The following is a 19293-nucleotide window of genomic DNA, read 5'->3' on the forward strand; positions in this document are numbered from 1 at the left end:
GAGCGAGCTCATCTACCCACAAAATAAAAACATCCAAGACTAGCTAAATTAATTTTGAAACATTTTTCGAGTGCTACAGTATTTTTTTTTTAAATGTTTTTTAAGGTTTTTTTTTACGTGTTTTATTCTGCTTATTTCTTAGGTGATTAATACTAAGAAGAAATTGAAGAAAAAGAAATATGTCAATTCTGGAACAGTGAGTATGGCGATGGCAGCGAACAAATCTTGGAACTGTCTCTGTTCTGCTTTCTTTTTGATCTTCTGTTAAATGGGTCCGGCTTCACTGATAATGAAAAGGCTGTCTACTTAGAAGATGCTGCATATCTGTGCTTTACAAGCCACTTAAAAAGTTTTATTTTTTTTAAAAAGCATAAGCTGTTGAACAGTAGCCAAAACAAGAAAAGAGAGGATTATTTATGTAGTAAATACTCTGATATTTAATAGCGATGATTTTTAAGATTAATACATTCGGTGGTGGGTTGCACGGTGGCGCAGTGGTTAACGCTGTCGCCTCACAACACAGCGGACCCGGGTTCGAGTCCCGCTCTGTGCAGAGTTTGCATGCTCTCCCTGTGTCTTCGTGGGTTCTCTCTGGGTTCTCCGGCTTCCTCCCACCTCTATAAGCATGTGCTTCAGGTTGTTTGGCCGTTCCAAATTGGCTGTAGGAATGAGTGTGTGTGTGCATGGTTGTATGTCTTTGTGTGTGGCTCTGCGGTGCACTGGCGTTGTGCCCGGAGTGTCCCCCGCCTCTCGCCCTATGCCGCCGAGATAGGCTCCGGCTCCCCGTGACCCGCTGTGGCGGATACAGCGGTGGTAATCTGAAGATAACTGACTGACTGACATTCGGTGGTAGTAAGTAATTAAGAGGAACAAAATTAAAGTGGAAGGCACTGCAGAACTTGGATGACATTTGATTGGATGATTAGAGTGAATGATATCAACTGAAACATCAATATTCATCCAACTCTTGTCAGACATGTCCTCTGGTGACGCCAATGACCCAGTCATCAGACACCAGTCTGCTCCTATCTTTTGCACAAGTGACTGTAAAATGCTGAATCACATCAAGATATACTTCTTGTTTAGGCTGAAACGATCGCTCGTTAAATGTTTTTGTATTTTATTCAAGGTTACGCTGCTCTCTTTCTCGGTGGAATCAGAGTTCACGTTCTTAGATTACATAAAAGGAGGGTGAGTATGAATTCTTACAGAAGCTTAAAAATGGCTTTTATATCTTATGTGGTAACAATTTCTCTTAATACAAGAAAAAATGTCAAAAAAGAGTCTATAAAAAAACTAAATCAAATATTGTCAAGGAGACGTGAGGTAGCGACATTAACAAATTATATAACTTCTTGTCATTTTAGGCCATTTCATTGTTAAATCTTTCACTCAGCTGCATTCACCAGCTTGCTTTTAGGTTTGTCTTTCTTTTGTGTTAAGGTTAACTGCATGGTGCATCTGAAAGCAATGTGGTGAGACTGAGCCAAACTAGACTGTAAGATAGAAACCAAAACCGCTGGACTTGCATTAGGGTCTGTCTGTGTTTGTAGCACATGTACAAGCTAGCTCAAGTCAAACTGCATTCCCTTTGACCTCAGCTTACTACAATTTCTCGAGTTTGACATGTGAATATCAAGTATGTCTCAGGTGAACTTGGCCTCTATGACAGGTTGGGCCATTCTTCTCTGTCCCATCACAGTGGATAAGCTGTCATGGGCTTTTCAGAGTGTGGCAGAGCTGACAAGTGTGACAGATTTCGCTGACAGCTCTTGGCTTTGGCTGATCTACGATACAATAACCATAAGCTTTAGAAGCCTCACTTCAAAAATATCATTGTCATCAGTCTGGAAGAATGTCACTTTAAATTGACCAGGATGTTTCTAGCAGAACATGACAAATATGGTACATGTAAAAATATGTATTACAGTAGCTGCTGTAGGGCTTTTCTATGACAGATGGTGTTACTGATTTCTCATTATTTAAAATGAACTATACCCACTTTATCCTCTTAGTTGTCAACCACTTAAATCATAAAGCTGACAAGAATATATCCACAATCAACTAGTCAATCAATCAATCAATCAGTCAATCAATCAATCAATAAATCAATCAATCAATCAATCAACTCTTATTTATAAAGCACTTCATCACTTCAACAGACATATTTAAGCACCATAACAGACAGAGAAACCCAACAGAACTCTCCACAGCAAGCCTAAGAGACAGTGGTGTGGAAAAACTCCCTCATTGAGGGCGGTCATCTGACTTGTCCGGTTGGGTGAAAAAAAAAAACAATGTAGATAGCGGCAGGGCAAGAGAAAGAGACAAAGAATAATTTGGCTTTTCAAATATTAATAAAAACAGTAATGTAAATGGAATAGAGTCAACGTTACCACCACAAATTCTGAACTGAAGCTATGGGGACAAGTTAGAATAAGGACAAAGAAATGTAGAACTGATGGCATACTGTTGATTTGAAAGAAAACATACACACAGAAAGAAATACAGATATGTCTGAACTTTTTGTCTATGACCCTTGCCTCCAGAAGCAACATTTCAGCACTCCATTGAAGAATTAATAATCAAATTCAGTGGTCCAAGTTCATAGCTCCTCACCAAACAGTCACTATTTTTGGCTGTAACTCAGTTATATTCTGTGTTTATGATATAATTTAGCTTAAATATCTAAGGATTTGACTGATTACATTTTATGATTTAAAACAAAAGTAAACATGGATGGAAGTTGGAACTTGACCTGCACACCGTGATCTTCAGCCGTGAGTTGGTAGTTCTAGTTTCATATTAACTTAAGCTGAATGCACAACAGACCACACCACAGGGCTTTGGCATCCAAAGCCGAAGTGAAAATCTCAGTGAAAAGCACTAAGTTTTTTTGGTGCAGGTATATTACTTGGAAATCCGCTTCTGCATGCAGATATAGCACATTTAATGAATTCTTAAAATGCAGTAAAATTACTTAGGTCAGCAGCGTCAGAGCAGAGCTCTGGCATATTTTCCTGTGCCCATCCCAACCTGAAAGTTGAAATCGAATCTCTGATACTTTATTTTATTTCTAAACCCTTTTTTGTGTGTGGTTTCCACTCATGTGGCTTTCGTTACAGCAGATGATGAGGGTCTGTCATTTGAGCCTTCAAAGGCCTCATCTCATTGTCATAAATTAACAAGAGGGTAGTGGCTCATCAGCAGGGAAAATTGGATTATGATTTGCTCTTAAGTGCTCTGTCAGTTTAATTGTTTTTTACCCTGCTCAGTGTGTCAAAAGCTCCTTGGCACCACCTGTAATCCCTCATGGAGCTGAAAGTCGGATAAACAGAAGTGCAATCTAAAGTCTTTTTCTGACAGAGCAAGTGTATGTTGTGACTACTGTACTGATTTATTTTCCTCATGTCATCAAAAGAAATAATGGCCACTTCTTATTTAGCATTTTTGTTTTATATTGAATCAGAATTTAGTTGTATGTTTGTGTGTGACTAGAGGTGAGAGCACTGGGATTTGATTGAAGCTTAGAATGTTATTATTGCTGGCTGGTCTTTGTCGTTGATATTTTTTTTTCATGTCCTCTTCATCACCCTTCCAGGACGCAAATCAATTTCACTGTGGCCATCGATTTTACAGCATCTAATGGTGAGTGATACTGACGGCAAAGTTTGTGTGTGTGTGTGTGTGTGTGTGTGTGTGTGTGTGTGTGTGTGTGTGTGTGTGTGTGTGTGTGTGTTGGGGGGTGGTTGAGAATAGATGACAGTGCTCTTTGGACGTGGCGTGTTGGATTTCTGAATCAATCACACAAACATACTGTGTAGACATTCAGCCTGTACACATATTGTCATCTACAAGTAATGGCGTTCCCGCACAGCTGCATATCTAAAGTGTTCTGCCAATACAATCTAAAAGCTTGAAACTGGCATTTGGTAAAAAGAGAAGTCAAGTTGTGTGAAACCCCATTCCTAACATAAGGAGTTCTCAGTGGGTGAAAGGGCCACACTTAATTCTAATTGTGCTATTATGTTGTTAATTATGCCTGAGTATGCCTGAGTACAATGTTGTAAAAAAGAGCTCTCTAGTGTCAACAATTACTTACTGAAGGAACATTTGAATCTTATTGTGGTTAGACTCGCACCACATGGTAATCATCCAATCATACCTCAGCAGTCGTCACTAGATGCAGCTGGTCCAGCAACAGTTGGGTTTTTCTATGTAATGTAACGGTGTTGAAGTTGTGGTGGTGAAGTTGGATGGAATCATGTGGAAGAAATTGTGTAAAAATTAGTCTTTTGTTTTGTGTAGTTTAGTGCCTCCATCCTCCCTGACTGCATCATAATTGTCATAAATACAAATCCTTGTTTTCTCTAACAGTATAGTCATATATATAACAAATGTCTTGGTAAAAAATATGCACAAAAGCTGCACATACAGTAACTCCAAACAGTAAAACAGTAATCTGAGGTAAAATAACCTTAGACAAAAACTTGGCAATGTCTTGCATATTCTGGAAAAAAACCTGCTGGACTTCAGGTCAAATGGGCTGACTTGGTTTCTACTTAAAACAAAACAAAACAATAGAATAAATAAGTGAATTCAACAAAACAAAACATTGCAACGAAAATATAAAAAATATGGCAATGCAGGTAATTACCCCCTCAAATAATTAGCCTCACTTTCTAACATTGCATGGATAGACTTTTAAAGCTTTCTATGGATTTTTAGAAACTTTTAGAGGGGTTGGACATGTGAAAAGAAATTAAATACAGTGATCCCTCGTTACTCGCCGTTAATGCTTTTCCAGGATCACCCGCAAATAACAAAATTTTGTGATAATGTGACAAACTATTTATTTCAATATTTATGGTCATTTAAATGTTAATGAACACTCGCCATACTGATATTAAACCACCTTCTAGCTGTATTACCTTTTCTCACACACTTATAGATTGTTTAAAGCACTTTCAAGTGTTTCTTTAATACACGGAAGTGCGCTGCGTTCCGTGAGTCTTGGAACACAGCGCACTTCCAGATGCTGTCAGCCAATAGAATGCGCGTACGGTATCATGTGACTCCCTAACTGCTATGAGGTGAAGTGAAGTATCTTGACACGTGAATGTGCGAGGGATTACAGTATTGTTTTCATCTACGACTGCCAAACTATTAATGACACCAGTACGATCCCAAACTGTAAAAGTAGATCAATGAGATCCAACACTCTTATTCTGAGGAGCAAACTGGAATTGGATTATTGCTTGAAGGTGTAATGACATAATGGGTTTGTTCTTTGGTTGCTGATTACCCATCCAGCAGCAAGAGATCCAGTTAGGCATCTGTCGTGCAGCCTCTCTTTTCATGAAACTCTCAGCAACAGCTACAGACCATGTTTTTCTCATTCGGCCACCTTCTTTGTCAAGTTTTCTCCCATAAGGTCTTTTCAGTCTTTTCATCTTTGTCATGCTGTCCAGAGAGTCTGCTGAGTCCAGCACCATTGCCCCTTTCCCCCAGGTCTGCTTCTGAAGACCACTTCAGCACTGCTCTCCATCACCATTACTCACTACTGTTCGTGTCTTCCCTGGACCTAAGTATCACCTCTGGCAGTCCATAGCTCATGTGCCAGCAGTGTTAACACACTGCTTGTGGTCTTCAGTGCACTATAATCTGGGAAAAAATAGGTTCCACCCATCTTTTGGTCATGTGACTGCGTCATAGAGGCTGGTCTAGTGTTTACGAGAGCAGATTCTTATGTTGGGAGATTAAAGTCTTCAGGTCATGTTTTTGTTTTGGGGTTTGTTGGTGTGGTTGGATGGTTGTTGTTGTTTTTTTTTGCTATTTAAACATTTGCTGCACAAACCTTAAATTAATATTAAAAGACAGTAATGAGTGGCAGCTGAGGGTCTGTGTGACATAGTGCCATAAAGTACTGCGAGGCACACAGAACCTGAAACAGAAATATCCGTTTACTTTATTAAAACCTGTGTACCACCAAAATGATTTTGAAGCTGTTAAGATATTTATTGTTAGATTAAGCATCGCTTTAAATTGTGTGTCTATCTGCTGTGATATAAGCAGCAGATGTGTCAAAATCTGGCTGATTCTCAAGCTTACACTCTTCATTAGAAAACTAGTTTTACTTCAGAGGCCAGAGGCCATTTTATCAGCAGAAATACATTCTGTCAGCTCATCTGCTATCTACCCAGATAATTAGTGTTGTTACACAAGAATGGACAAACATATCTGTGAGTTTTACATGCTCTATCTTCTATGCTATTATAAAATATATATTTTTTAAAGTATCTGTTGGCACATGGTGATAGTAAGCAGAATATGATGAAATTCATAACAAGACTTTCAATTCCCAGTGTTTACAGGAAGTTAAAAGGACAATGTTATGAAGCTGGAATACTTCTTCGTTCAAAAACATAGCATGATAGTCAATAACTTAAAAACTATGATGTCAGAATTTTTGACTGTGGTGGAGGAACTGGACTTCAGATATAATATAATTATCAATCAATTATGTTACATATTGTGAATATACAACCTAACCAGCAACAGTAGGGTTTTACCAAAAAACCTAGCAAGTTTACTTAAACAACTGGTTAACATACAGTATGTTACTGTCAACGTCACAGGGCGCAATGACAATTGTTTTTATCTGCTTATAAAAAATTAAAGATGTACATGGGATATTAGAGAACGTCAGGTCATCAGTATTCTTCCAATTGCTCAATTCATTTATCTTTTAGACTTTAATACCATTTGGTAAATCAAAACAATTATATACTTCATATTTATTTCCCGGCAGGTGCGTAGGAGAGGCATGAATCTGTAAGAGATTCTCACACATTGTCTCAACTTGCAGAATCACATTTATCATGGTATACACTCGCAGGTCAGTACCGTGACCTGCGAGTGCAGAGGAAGCAGTACGGAAAATGAATGAATGAATGAATGAGACCTCATGTTTAGATAGATAGATAGATAGATAGATAGATAGATAGATAGATAGATAGATAGATAGATAGATAGATAGACGGTTTACCAGACATTTTCAGCGATATCATAACTTGCATTGTGTGCGTCTTTGTCCCCATCACCCTGAATGACCTTTAGACTGATTGATTGGTCAACAGGTAACCCCTCGCAGTCTACATCGTTGCACTATATGAACCCCTATCAGCTTAATGCCTATGCCATGGCTCTGAAGGCTGTTGGAGAGATAATTCAAGATTATGACAGCGACAAAATGTTCCCAGCTCTGGGCTTTGGAGCCAAACTTCCTCCTGATGGACGGGTGTCACATGAGTTTCCACTGGTGAGGAAAACCTTTTTATCTCCTTATATCATTTTTGTTTGGTTGTTGTCATGTCCAACTTGAGCTCCAAACGTTTTTTTGTGTCTAATTTATGGGTTTGTTCATGATCTGTAATAAAAAATAAATGTTAAAATGAAATAAAAGTAAAATACTTTTTTATTGTGTGGTGTGCATAGGCATTTCCATGAAACTGATCACTGTTTCCATTCTTCAGAATGGAAACATGGAAAATCCGTACTGCAATGGTATTGAGGGCATCTTAGAGGCCTACCATCGGAGTCTCAGGACAGTACAGCTCTATGGGCCAACTAACTTTGCTCCTGTGGTGAACCATGTCGCCAGGTGAGGAACAGATGATGACCAGCTTCTTTGTTGTTGCTATAAAAATAGTAACTAAAATCTGGGGAAAATGCCTTGAGTAAATTCATAATTTAAAAAAAATAAACATAAAAGTAACTACATTTTACATATTTGCAATTTAATTTTTGTGATGCCCCGACTTGTAGTTTTATCCCATTGATGTTCTTTTCCAATTTTTCTGTTTGTAATTTATTATAATTTAAGAATGGGAGACCTTCGGTGCTTTCCTAGTGTTACTACTACTGGCAATGATTTCATCTATTTATGGTCAGCAATTCCAACAAATTTGGTTTTTATCCGATAAGATTCTGTTGCAGATGATTAGGATAATATGGTCTTCTATGTGATTCCAGGGAATAAAGGTTACACTCAGATCAGATTATGCAGCCTCATCTAATTTCTGTCCGTATCTGTGTGTATGCAGGTATGCAGCTGCAGTGCAGGATGGCTCTCAGTACTTTGTGCTCCTCATCATCACAGATGGCGTGATTTCTGACATGGCCCAGACCAAAGAGGCCATTGTAAATGTAAGAACGATGAAATGAGAAGACAAAATTTGATGGTGCACTATATAAAGCCATTGATTTTATTACATAGTATTCTTATATTAATTTTAAACTGCACTGTAATGGTATGCACATCTATGGCACACGAACATGCAAATACACACAACCCTATGCAAAGAGAAAGAGAGAAACAATCACTGGAGTGTCAGAGTCAGAGCTGCTTAGTGCTGGAGCCGGTGCCAGAGCTGATACTAGTCCTAGTTCCTGTGCAAAAGCCCCCATGAGAGCCAGAGCCCCCAAGGGAAACAAAGCCCTTAAGAGAGCCAGACCCAAAGCCCATGAGAGAGATAGGAGACAGCAGATGCTATGAGGGCAAGACCCTCCTTGTCAACTTCTGTTTCACTGCTGGGGCGGGGTCTTCAGGTGGGGCCTGCCAGGGCACTGTGACACCTACTCCGCTCCAAGACACTTGGCGGGGCATTTTCCACGGTACTGGAGCCCCTGCCGTGACACCTATGGGGTGCACCTGCTGTGGCACCAACCAGGATTCAGTGACACCCTGCTGGTTCAACTTCCTCTTTGAGCTGGGACTTCAAGTGCCGTCAGTAGATATCGTTGAATTGCCACGGAAGTTGCTAGCACCTGCCAAGGTCCCATGCAGCTAATACAGGAGGGGAAAAAGAGGGATTTCGGAAGTTGTTTTCTATGTATAGTTGATCTAATGATTTCCTTTGGGCATCTCCTCTGCCTCCGGGGATGCCGACGGAAATGCAGAAACTAGATGTTGTGAATTGTGCTTGTCTCTTTATGATTAACCACCAAAAGTTCACCTATCCCATGAGAAGATCACTGTGAAAACATAATGAACAGCTAAACACTGCAATGACACAGGGAAACAGATTCATTATTTCAGCCCAGGTCTGAATATTTCATTGGAGTTGAAATTATTTTCCTGTTCCAACGTATTTAGAAAAATGATATTGTGTTTTGAATACTAACAAAAGCAAGATAAACCATATCAGACATAAATATACAGTAATTTTTCAAGAGGTATAATATCTATCAAGTGGATCAACCAAAAGCTCCAGAGAAATCAATATTATTGCAAAAATGTTGTGCATTCATTTACTCAAACTGTTTCAGAAAATCTTAAATTATTATATCTACCTTCAATCATGATCAACTCAAATAACTGAAATGTTCAAATTTATTTATTTTGATTTTTGAAAAATCACTCAATGCATTACCATGAATATTGTTCCATGTGACATAATGTGAAATTGTATCACCACCACATTATGTGTTTCCAGACTTGTTAAATGAAGTTAATTTAGCTTGGTTTTATAAAGTTAATCAAGTTACCTTAACAATAAACACTCACTTTAGTTTTACTCCAACAAAACGTAATCAAATTCTTAATTATCTGAGTGAATTAACCTTAATTATTTAAGGAACTCAGTTTCATCAAACTGTTTGATTTAGACTAACTCACCAGATTTTACAGCATCTATAATGACCGAAGCCAAAAAAAATCAACATTTCATATTCCTGTTGATATTATTGGTTTTATTCTATTAATACCTGAATTGCTCTTTTTAGACTATTATTTTCCTGCTACTATTGTTGTCATCTTTTACGCTTGTGTCTGTAGGAGTGGCTGACTCCCTAACTTTCCTTTGGGATAAAGTTTTTATCTATCTAGCCAATATTCAGATTGTTTGGGCACCAGTAAAGGTAATGTACTATCTCTGATCAGTGGAAGCTTCCTCAGACAGAAATATGTAGTACAGCTATTCTTGAGATTTACTGTCTTCCTCAAATTGTGACACCTCCTGCTGTCACAGTTTGAGAAACATTATATTGGTGTCACATGTGTTACATTTCTCAGCTGTAACTGCTTGCCTCAAATTCAAGATCAATATATTGTATATACAAATTGTTTTCTTGCCAGCTCTTCCAAAGTAACAATTTCATTCTGACAAATCCACAGATTCTGTGAATGAATCATATATTTTCCTTAAATGAGCAGATGTGCTTCCTTTTCACCCCAAAAAATGGTTGCGAACATATTTATGGCAAGGCAGTAAAGAAAAACACAACATTGTGATTTATTTCTCTGAGCTTTTCCCAACAATTATCTTTTTTTCCAGCTTTAAATAGTAGGTGCCTGGCTTCCTTTTCTTTTTCTTGGTCTCTTTTCTCCCCTTCTCCTGCACCTCCTGCCAGAGGCACAGAACACACAGCAGACTGGATTTAAAGGGAATTTGCGACTGTTAGTCAAAACATTAGAACAGCCACACCTTCCTTTTAAGATCTTGCCTGCTGCTCTATCTCACTGCCTCTACTTTTGACTGTCTGCTGATGCTTGCTGCTTCACCTGCTTTCCACTTTACTCCCCATGGATCCTGGGAAAAAGAGGACATGCAGCTGAGGTTATATAAGTCTTTCCTCATACCTATTCATGCTGGAGGGTAAGAGTAAGGAGCAGAGAAGCAGTGTGAATGTGCATCACTCCATGAGTGAGTTTGTTTTTGTGCATGCGGGTGTTTGCGTGTGCTTTAGTGATATGGATCCATGTGATGTAAACAAGGGTGTTTATCAGCCACAAGAGACGCTGATGTTCCAAATAAACCTGCTGTCAATCACTCGGCTTCTCCTAGTGGGGTGCTGGGTCTAAGTATCAGGAATTTCACAGCGTCTGGACAGTCATCAGTGCACAAACACTAGAGTTTTCTTGGGCTTTTCTCAGATACAAGGATTAAATAAACTGGCTGGTTTTTCTTAAACAACTGTTTTTGGCCATTTTGGGGAGAATGATCTTGCAATATCACAAGTTGTTGATAGTTTCAGTGTGACCAAATGGATGAAACTTTTTCTTTACTCACCCCTGGTCTTTTACTCATTTACCTTTTACATTAAATTTTATGAAATTTAAAGCAAACACATGAACCCATGAACTACTGAATATCTATAATATTATTGGCTCATGTGTCTTTAGTTCATTCCTGAAATGCTCTGTTCTTTTGATCAAACTCACCATGTGGGACAATTGTTTGAAGAGGAGTCGATGAGCATTCCTGGTTTTTATCACTGGGCCAAACCCACTTGGCTGTTGTGAACGTGTACCTTTAAGATTGATTTATAATATTATTATAATTAGTGTAATATAATAGTATAAGAATTTTCTTTTTTATTTATGTATTTTTTTGAGTTCCTCATACAATGGTGACCCCTAAGTTAAAAATAAAATTCACCTTTGGTTTGCTAAACCTGCCATCCTGTCACCCTCTCTGACACCTGAGTCAGATTAACTTACATTGAGGTGGTGCATCCTGGGAGGTATTGTGTAATAGTATTCAGCATCAAGTGGTCAATGAACATTTTCATTATATGATTATATAATATATATGTTGTTGTTGGGTTTTTGTTCATTGGCTATCTGTGTTATTGTCCAGCTCATCAAGCTTGAATTGATTATTCTTTCACAGTATAAATTTTAGATCCTTTTATGCACTGGTCAGAACACATTAATCTTCAGCCTGCCTGAAATGTTGCTATGTAAAGGTCTGGTGAGATTGTTTCTGGTTTGTTTTTTGTTTTTTGTTTTTTTATCACTTGAACTCAGTTCAAATGAGAAAGAAGTCTCTCACAATGTCTACAGATCTTTTCGGTATTATTTTTTTGATCATTTTACTTTGAGTAAAGCTGTTAAGAGTTTTTGTTTTGTTGGACAACCTTTGTTGGACAGTTAAAGTTAATTTTGTTGTAGTTAATACAGTATATATTCTTAGCTTGGTTAGCCATGCACGTAACATAAGCAGTTCCAGTATTTGACTAAACCGCAGGGTGCCAGGAGCCAAACTTGGAAGATGAACCACCTGGGTGCTGAAGTCTTTTTTCTCTCTCAGATTTCATCTACTGTTGTGTTTTATCCCACTACGGATGTTTTTGGGAGGCAATTCTGACTTTTGATCTTCCACGTTCCATGGTACATCCCAGTTGACCAGAGTCAGCAAGGGCGTAACATACAATCTTATTACATACAATCTTACAATCTTATGCTCATGATATTGGTTGCTATGAAATTCAATTGGTGTTTTTTTGTTTTTCACAGAAAAGAAGGAAATATATAAAAATTAATAGCTCTCTGTTTCTTTTCCTGCAGACATTGAGGTTTTCTGTAAGTGGAACAGTAAATAAGGGAACGGGTATATCCAAACCTGTTCGTGTTCATTAGTGTGGCCATACAGACAAGGACAAACCCAGCTATCGACACATTACATGTATGGCATGCTTTGGATTAAATAGTACATTCAGAGTAGGATAATGGTGTAATGAGTGTTGACTGACACTTTGTCGTTTCATTGCACTGGATCACGGCTGCCAGTCAGAGTGACAGTAGGATGGTGAAAATGGGGCATGGTGCATTGCAGGGTTATATTTGGTAACATTTTATGTTCGTGTGTGTGTGTGTGTGTGTGTGTGTGTGTGTGTGTGTGTGTGTGTGTGTGTGTGTGTGTGTGTGTGTGTGTGTGTGTGTGTGTGTGTGTGTGTGTGTGTGTGTGTGTGTGTTTTCGGTTGAATGCGCATGCATGAGCTCCTGTGAGTGTTTGTGTGTGAATGTGTGTGGGTGGACAGGCAGTGACAGGAGTTGTGTTGAACACTGATAATCGCGCTGATGTGCTGCAGTTGACGCAGTGTCAACTGAGAGTGCTCTCATACCCACGGCAAAAAAGGCTTCCTTATTTGGCACAGCACATTTTTCTTGTGCCAGAGTTAAACTCCACTAAGTGCCCCCTGAAAAACGCAATGGCAGAAAACTTGCCATATACAGTATACTGTAATAGGAGCTTTTGCATTGACCATTTACATCACTTACTGCTGCTATACTATAAAAACACAACGACAGTAGCTTTGCATATAGTCATAGTGAAATATATCCACTGTCACTGTGCCAGACTGTAAAGAAAATGACTTAAGTTGCATAAAAGTCTGATGCGAATCCTTCAAGGTAAGAGTAGATTCTGTTTAGGTTTACGTTAGGTTGAATTTGGTAAAAACAATTCAATATAAATGGTTTAGCTAATGTTAATCTTGGGATGGATGTATACTTCAAAGTACCCTAAATGTAAATTTAATTAAACAATGAAATAAAAAGTTGTGTTATGTCAGACTTAAAATGTATATACAGTACAGATGTCTGTGTAGGTTCTCAGTTATCCAGGTCATGGTCATCCAAAGATGTTTAAGTCAATCCAGTGGACGTTAAGAAAGGATATATACAGTACAGGTAATTTGGCATGCAAATATAATGGCCCTATTGGAAATAGTAATTAATTTTTCATAAACCTCCAAAAATATAGCAACATTTATCTCAGAAAAAAGCCAAACAATCAAGCAAACAAGATTGTGATTGCAGTGATGTTAGACTCACTTCTTTAACATATTAGACAACTTCCAGTGAGTAACTGTACAATAGGTTTATGCTTAGTTCAGACATTCACTAAGCATACACTTTGGGATTTTGGATTGCCCAAAATCCCAAAGTAATTCTTGAATCCTTGAAGGAATTCTACATAGGGTTTGAAGATGTCTCACCTCCCATTCGAAAATTTGTTTTGCCTGATGGGAGTACAACATTTAAACTCTTTGTAGGACACTAACACAAGAAAAGTCTTTATGGGTTTGTCTAATGGTGCATCCTTTAAGTCTTAAATATTATTATAATATTATTAAATATTATTATTATTATTATTATTATTATTATTATCATCATCATTATAGAATTTTCTTGAATGAAAAGGTGATGAAACAATCCTGAGTGATGCTTAGACTGTACAATACTGTATGTCTGTGAGAGATGCTGGTTAGTAACCTCAGTGGAGTTAAAATAATTGTCTTTACCACCAGTCAGTTAGAACTGAAGAAACATTTTGGATGAGAGGTGAGATGTCTTCGGACCCAAAACAGTTCAGTTGCTTCAGATTCAACCTGTAGGGATTACAGTGAACTCATGAGTGAGAATCTACACCAACATACTGTAGATCCCAAAATGATGTTTCATCATCCACTCTATGGTAAGCGGTTGGCAAAATGTCTTCATGCTTTTTCTGAGAGTCCAGTTGAAACTATTCATTACAAAGATCTATCTATCATGGAGACCTTGACTTCTCACCAACTTCTTCCTTCAGTGTTACTTATGTGTTGTATGTTCCAACAAATGATTGCAAGATTTCCAAAGGGTCCAGTAATTTGGTTTATGACGAAATCCTTTTAAAAACATGTAATTCCATTCCGCCTTGTCTATTTACATAATTTAAAAAGTTAACATGCAAATATGCTAAACTAAGACAGAAAAATTAGGAGGAGGATCAAATGATAAAATGATAAACCCAACATCAAAGGATAATGTCCTCAATAGTCTGTATAAAAATATATTTCCTAGATCTGTGTTTTCATAAATAATGGCATCTGTTGTCGTATTGATTTTCCATTAAGCTTTTGTTTGTTTTTAGAGAGAGTAAACACACGTTAGAGACTGACAGCGGTGTTATCCGACCAGAGGTGTAGCTTGGGAGTGGCTGGGTGGGTGCCTGAGGATGGTGGCTGTACCGACTGAAGTTTGCTCCTCCTCCCTCTCCCTCCTCTCCCAGCTCACAAAAGCCACCGGGCCACAGCTGCCATCTGAGTTGTATGACTCAACTTATCTCTGCATGAACAAATGTCTCCTGTTAGTCTTAAGTAGTGTCCTACATTTTGCTTCTGTAATGACAAAGCGCTGTTCTGTTGGCAGGTCAGTGTGCCATCAATCCAGTGTGGGAATTCTCTGGATGTATTTGATTGCTCCTGCTGTCAAAATAGCTTTAGCGCTGATACTACCGACCTGTTGGCCAAATATCTCTGGGGACAATATTAGTTTTATGTTGTCAGGGAGTCTAATCTCCTCTCCCCAGCCTGATTACCAGCATACAGTGGGGGGAAAAACAAATTGCCATTCCAAGATAAGAGCCAGGGAGCATTCATACAGCAGAAAATTGGACACTGTGACTTAAAACATGTAGGATAAGGGAGGTTGACACAAAAGGAGCTTTTACTGAAGCATCTCCTTTTTCTGCCCTTCTCTTCTGACTTCCTTTCGCTAAACTCACCCTCTAATTCTCTTAGCAGTCCTTGTCTTGTTGAAAGGTCATTCAACTGGTTTGAGGGTGAGACGGAACATTACTGTGCTTGTAACATGTATCTGCTCTAATGTGTGATTATACAGTAATGAGTACTACAGGTCAGTGGTGATGTGGACAAGCTTCTCTCCTTTCTGAATTAAAAAATGTCTACAGCAAAAACATTAGCGGCACACAGCAGAAGTGAATAATGATGGGGGAATGTGGATGCTGCTGTGAAATGTACATTTGATGTACATTTGATGTACATGTACATTTACATACACTCCCTTATACTTATTTTGTCTCTCTGCAGGGTGCCAAGCTTCCCATGTCCATCATCATAGTTGGAGTGGGTCAGGCTGAGTTTGACGGTATGATTGCTGTTTAAATTGCTGTATGAATATAATCATTTTTGTACTAATTTTATATACCACCAATACAATCTAATACTTCACCAGTCACAGATCAGTAAATCCTTTAAAACATGAGACCTTCTGATGCCTTTAACTCATTACTATTACTTGTACAGTCAATGCCAACCTCCCAAGCCCTAATGCATAGACATATACATCTGAAAATGTCTGTGCAAACTCATTTGAGTTAGTCAAAAAGGAACAGGAAAGTACATACAAGCAGAAGGCCTTTTTGAAGTTCATTATTGGGCTTGCAATATATCAGACAGATGACTCTAAATAGAGGCTCCAGTGGATGAAGTGACATTTCATCTAGCCTCCATCCTCTCCCTTGAATAATATCATGGCAGCACTGCATGAGATAAATATGGTTGATGACGAACATTTATGTAAGAAGTGTATGAGCTCTGTTTATTCATTTATGCATGTGTGAACTTGTGCCTCCCAGCTATGGTGGAACTGGATGGTGATGATATCAGGGTCTCATCTCGGGGGAAACTGGCAGAGAGAGACATTGTTCAGGTGAGTGCACTTTAGAACATGAAGAAACTTTCTCTTGTGGGGTCTTTGGCAGTGAGATACCAATCACTATTTATATCCAACTGGGTTTCCAGTGCTTTATGTGTATCTGTAATTATTTTACATTTGCATTTTACATACTGCATGCTGTAATGGGAGTTTAAATGTTTTTGATTAAACATTTGTTCACATTGGCAGATGTGACAGATTAAAACATGGTTTCTACTTATTCCCACAGAAACAAGCATTTAAAAATAGATTTTATGTCACTTGAAAATTGTGCAATACCGACTGAAGATCTTTCTGTGTATTTCCCTCACTGGTTTACAGGAGAGATGACATGTTGCATATTGCAGCACTGTATATGATATTTAATGGATGTTAATCTGCCATCATCTACTGAAATAACTAAATACAGTAGATACAACAGGTTGCACAAAATGTTTGTTGTTTGACCTCTGCTGAACAGTTTCATAATCTTTGGTGGCTAATAATACAAAAGATGGAAAAATCCAAAATATTTCATTCAGATCCAGATAGCAAAAGGCACTAATTCAGTCAGGTGAAAATATCAAATGAGTGCTTGACATATGATATGTTAAGAAAACCTATTTCTAGACCATGTCAAAGTAATTGTCCACAAAAATAATCTGAAAATACTCCTGCAGCCATCAGTAGATGACATACAGACATGAGATCCCCTTAAAACTGTACAATGTAAAAAGGTATTGAGTCAGTAGTGCGTGTGTGTGTGTGTGTGTGTGTGTGTGTGCGTGCGTGCGTGCGTGCGTGCGTGCGTGCGAGCGAGCGAGCGAGCGCGCGCACGATCTGCTTTTTAATCTAAGAAACAGATAAAAAATGTTTTTATTAATGTACTCAAGAAAAAATATTCAAAACATGAAGAAATATCTTATGGGATTGAAGAAAATATATTGAATGTTTTATTGAATAATACTCCACAACAAAACTTTCACCTCATTTAAGACCTACTCTAGTCAGAATTTTCTAAAGGTAGCCCTTATATTGCATGGGAGATGAGAGTATAAACATCACTAAAATTATATTATTGGGTTTTGAATCATGCTCAAAGTAATCACAGACAGAGACATTCTGATATATATTTGAATAATGGGAACAAGTGACTCCAGTAGAGCTTTATTCAATTCAATTAATTTCAGTTCAATTTAATTTAATTTAATTTAATTTAGTTCAATTCAGTTCAATTCAGTTCAATTCAGTTCAATTCAATTCAGTTTAAAAAACCTTATTTGTCCCCAAGGGGCAATTGAAAGCAAATATAGCAGGATTGGTGTAAAAGTGCAAACATACAGTGTAAATAAAACAGTGTAAACAAAAAATAAACAAGCAATTTTTAAAAAACCCAAAAAAAACACTGTTTATGTTAATATTTTAATTTTAATATTTCCCTCCTCGAAGAAGCCACTACACTAGAATTAGGGACAGATGGTCATTCTAAATCAGTGCAGATTTCAATTTAGTTGAAAATGACATTTCCTATTTACTTATATATTAAGTTGCCTTTAAAATTTCATATAAGCTTACTAATATCACACTTATGTCTCTCTGCATCCTCAGTTTGTTCCCTTCAGAGATTACATGGACCGAACAGGCAACCACGTGTTGAGCATGGCTCGGCTCGCCAAAGACGTGCTAGCAGAGATTCCAGATCAGTTCATCTCTTACATGAAGAGTCGTGGGATCAAACCTAACCCGGCGCCGCCTCCCTACACACCTCCCGGACACACACATCATCACACACAGATTTGAATCCCTCCTCATGGTTTTTCACTGAGGACTAATGGCATGCAGCAACCACTTTGAATCCTGTGGGAACTCTGCCGTTTTTTCTCCCTTGTGAAAACAGGAACAGACACATCAGGAAAGGGTTGTAAAATTTTGATCCTCCAAGCAACAATTGGAGCTGCATTTTGTTGGTAATTTACATTTGTTTTTCTGTGATCGATTTGGCCAAAAGAGAGGCTGCAAATTTTCCAGGACTTACAGTGAAAGCCTTTAACTCTCACTTGGGCAGTGACTGTTTCACGTCTGATTTGACAGCAGGTTTGTTAAAAAGGTCATGTTGTGGTTAAAAGTTGTGCCTGTCTGTGGTTGTTTTTCTAAGTGTTTCAGGACAGGTCAACTTTGACCTAAACCTTGCTTGTCAGTCATTGGTGTGGCCTATTAAAGTGATATTTTTAGAAGCCTTTTCCCTTCTGGAATCCGTTTTTATATATTTGGGGATTACCCCAATATCTGCCAATGAATTAGTTGTGATGGAGGATCACGGTTGGTTACACTGAACAGCAATCAGGCTTTTCATGCCATGTTGTGTTGCATCTTCTCTTACTTAGTGGCAAATAAATGTTTTAAGAGCATGCTGTATGAAATTTTTATTCTCCATATCCTAATATATATTTATTCTCCATTTTTATTCATAGGGATCTGGGCAGGGCATTGACCTATCAGATACTGTCCTTTCTGAAGTTATTTAAGTGATTGCTTATAGAGGCAAAACAGAATCTGTGCTACCAGGTTAGTCATACTTTTTCATTGTGAGTGCTGCTATCCATTGTTTCTGAAGAAAGAACACATTATTTTCTTGCAAGTCAAGTGCTGATCAAATGTCTGTTATCATTCAGTGTGGTTGTATTGCCAGCACAAGAAGAATATTTATCAGATCATCATAAGCTCTGCCGAATGCATCATAATATAAAGAAATAAAGGGCAGAGAGACATATTATAAATGCTATTCATAGCTGCACTGAAGTAGGCAACTGTTTCACATTATTTTCTTATACTTTTATTAATAGATGCTTTTTGCAAATATATGCCACTAAAGCACAATGTACACGAGAAAGTAAGAATTATAGTTTTCGTACATTAATACTGACACATATTCATATTAATCAAATCAGTATGTTTTCTTTATTATGACTCACAGCAATTACAGCTGACATTTCCATGACATGCACCATAGCAATTTGAGACAACAC

General features: G+C 38.0%; 1 protein-coding gene across 2 annotated transcripts in view; it reads left to right on the forward strand.

Moving 5' to 3' along the window:
• The window catches only part of cpne5b (copine Vb), a 140459-nt gene extending 121818 nt beyond the window's left edge, over window positions 1–18641 (forward strand). For both annotated transcript variants that reach the window (XM_068315336.1, XM_068315335.1), the window contains 9 exons: window positions 143–196; window positions 1130–1191; window positions 3602–3648; window positions 7140–7321; window positions 7536–7663; window positions 8106–8208; window positions 15661–15718; window positions 16209–16282; window positions 17876–18641. In XM_068315336.1, the coding sequence (XP_068171437.1) occupies window positions 143–196; window positions 1130–1191; window positions 3602–3648; window positions 7140–7321; window positions 7536–7663; window positions 8106–8208; window positions 15661–15718; window positions 16209–16282; window positions 17876–18067 (900 nt within the window). In that variant the 3' untranslated portion in view covers window positions 18068–18641. The remainder of the gene's footprint in view (window positions 1–142; window positions 197–1129; window positions 1192–3601; window positions 3649–7139; window positions 7322–7535; window positions 7664–8105; window positions 8209–15660; window positions 15719–16208; window positions 16283–17875) is intronic.
• Window positions 18642–19293: the final 652 nt, after the last annotated feature.

Source organism: Antennarius striatus, chromosome 5 (genome assembly GCF_040054535.1).
Source record: "Antennarius striatus isolate MH-2024 chromosome 5, ASM4005453v1, whole genome shotgun sequence".
NCBI lineage: Eukaryota > Metazoa > Chordata > Actinopteri > Lophiiformes > Antennariidae > Antennarius > Antennarius striatus.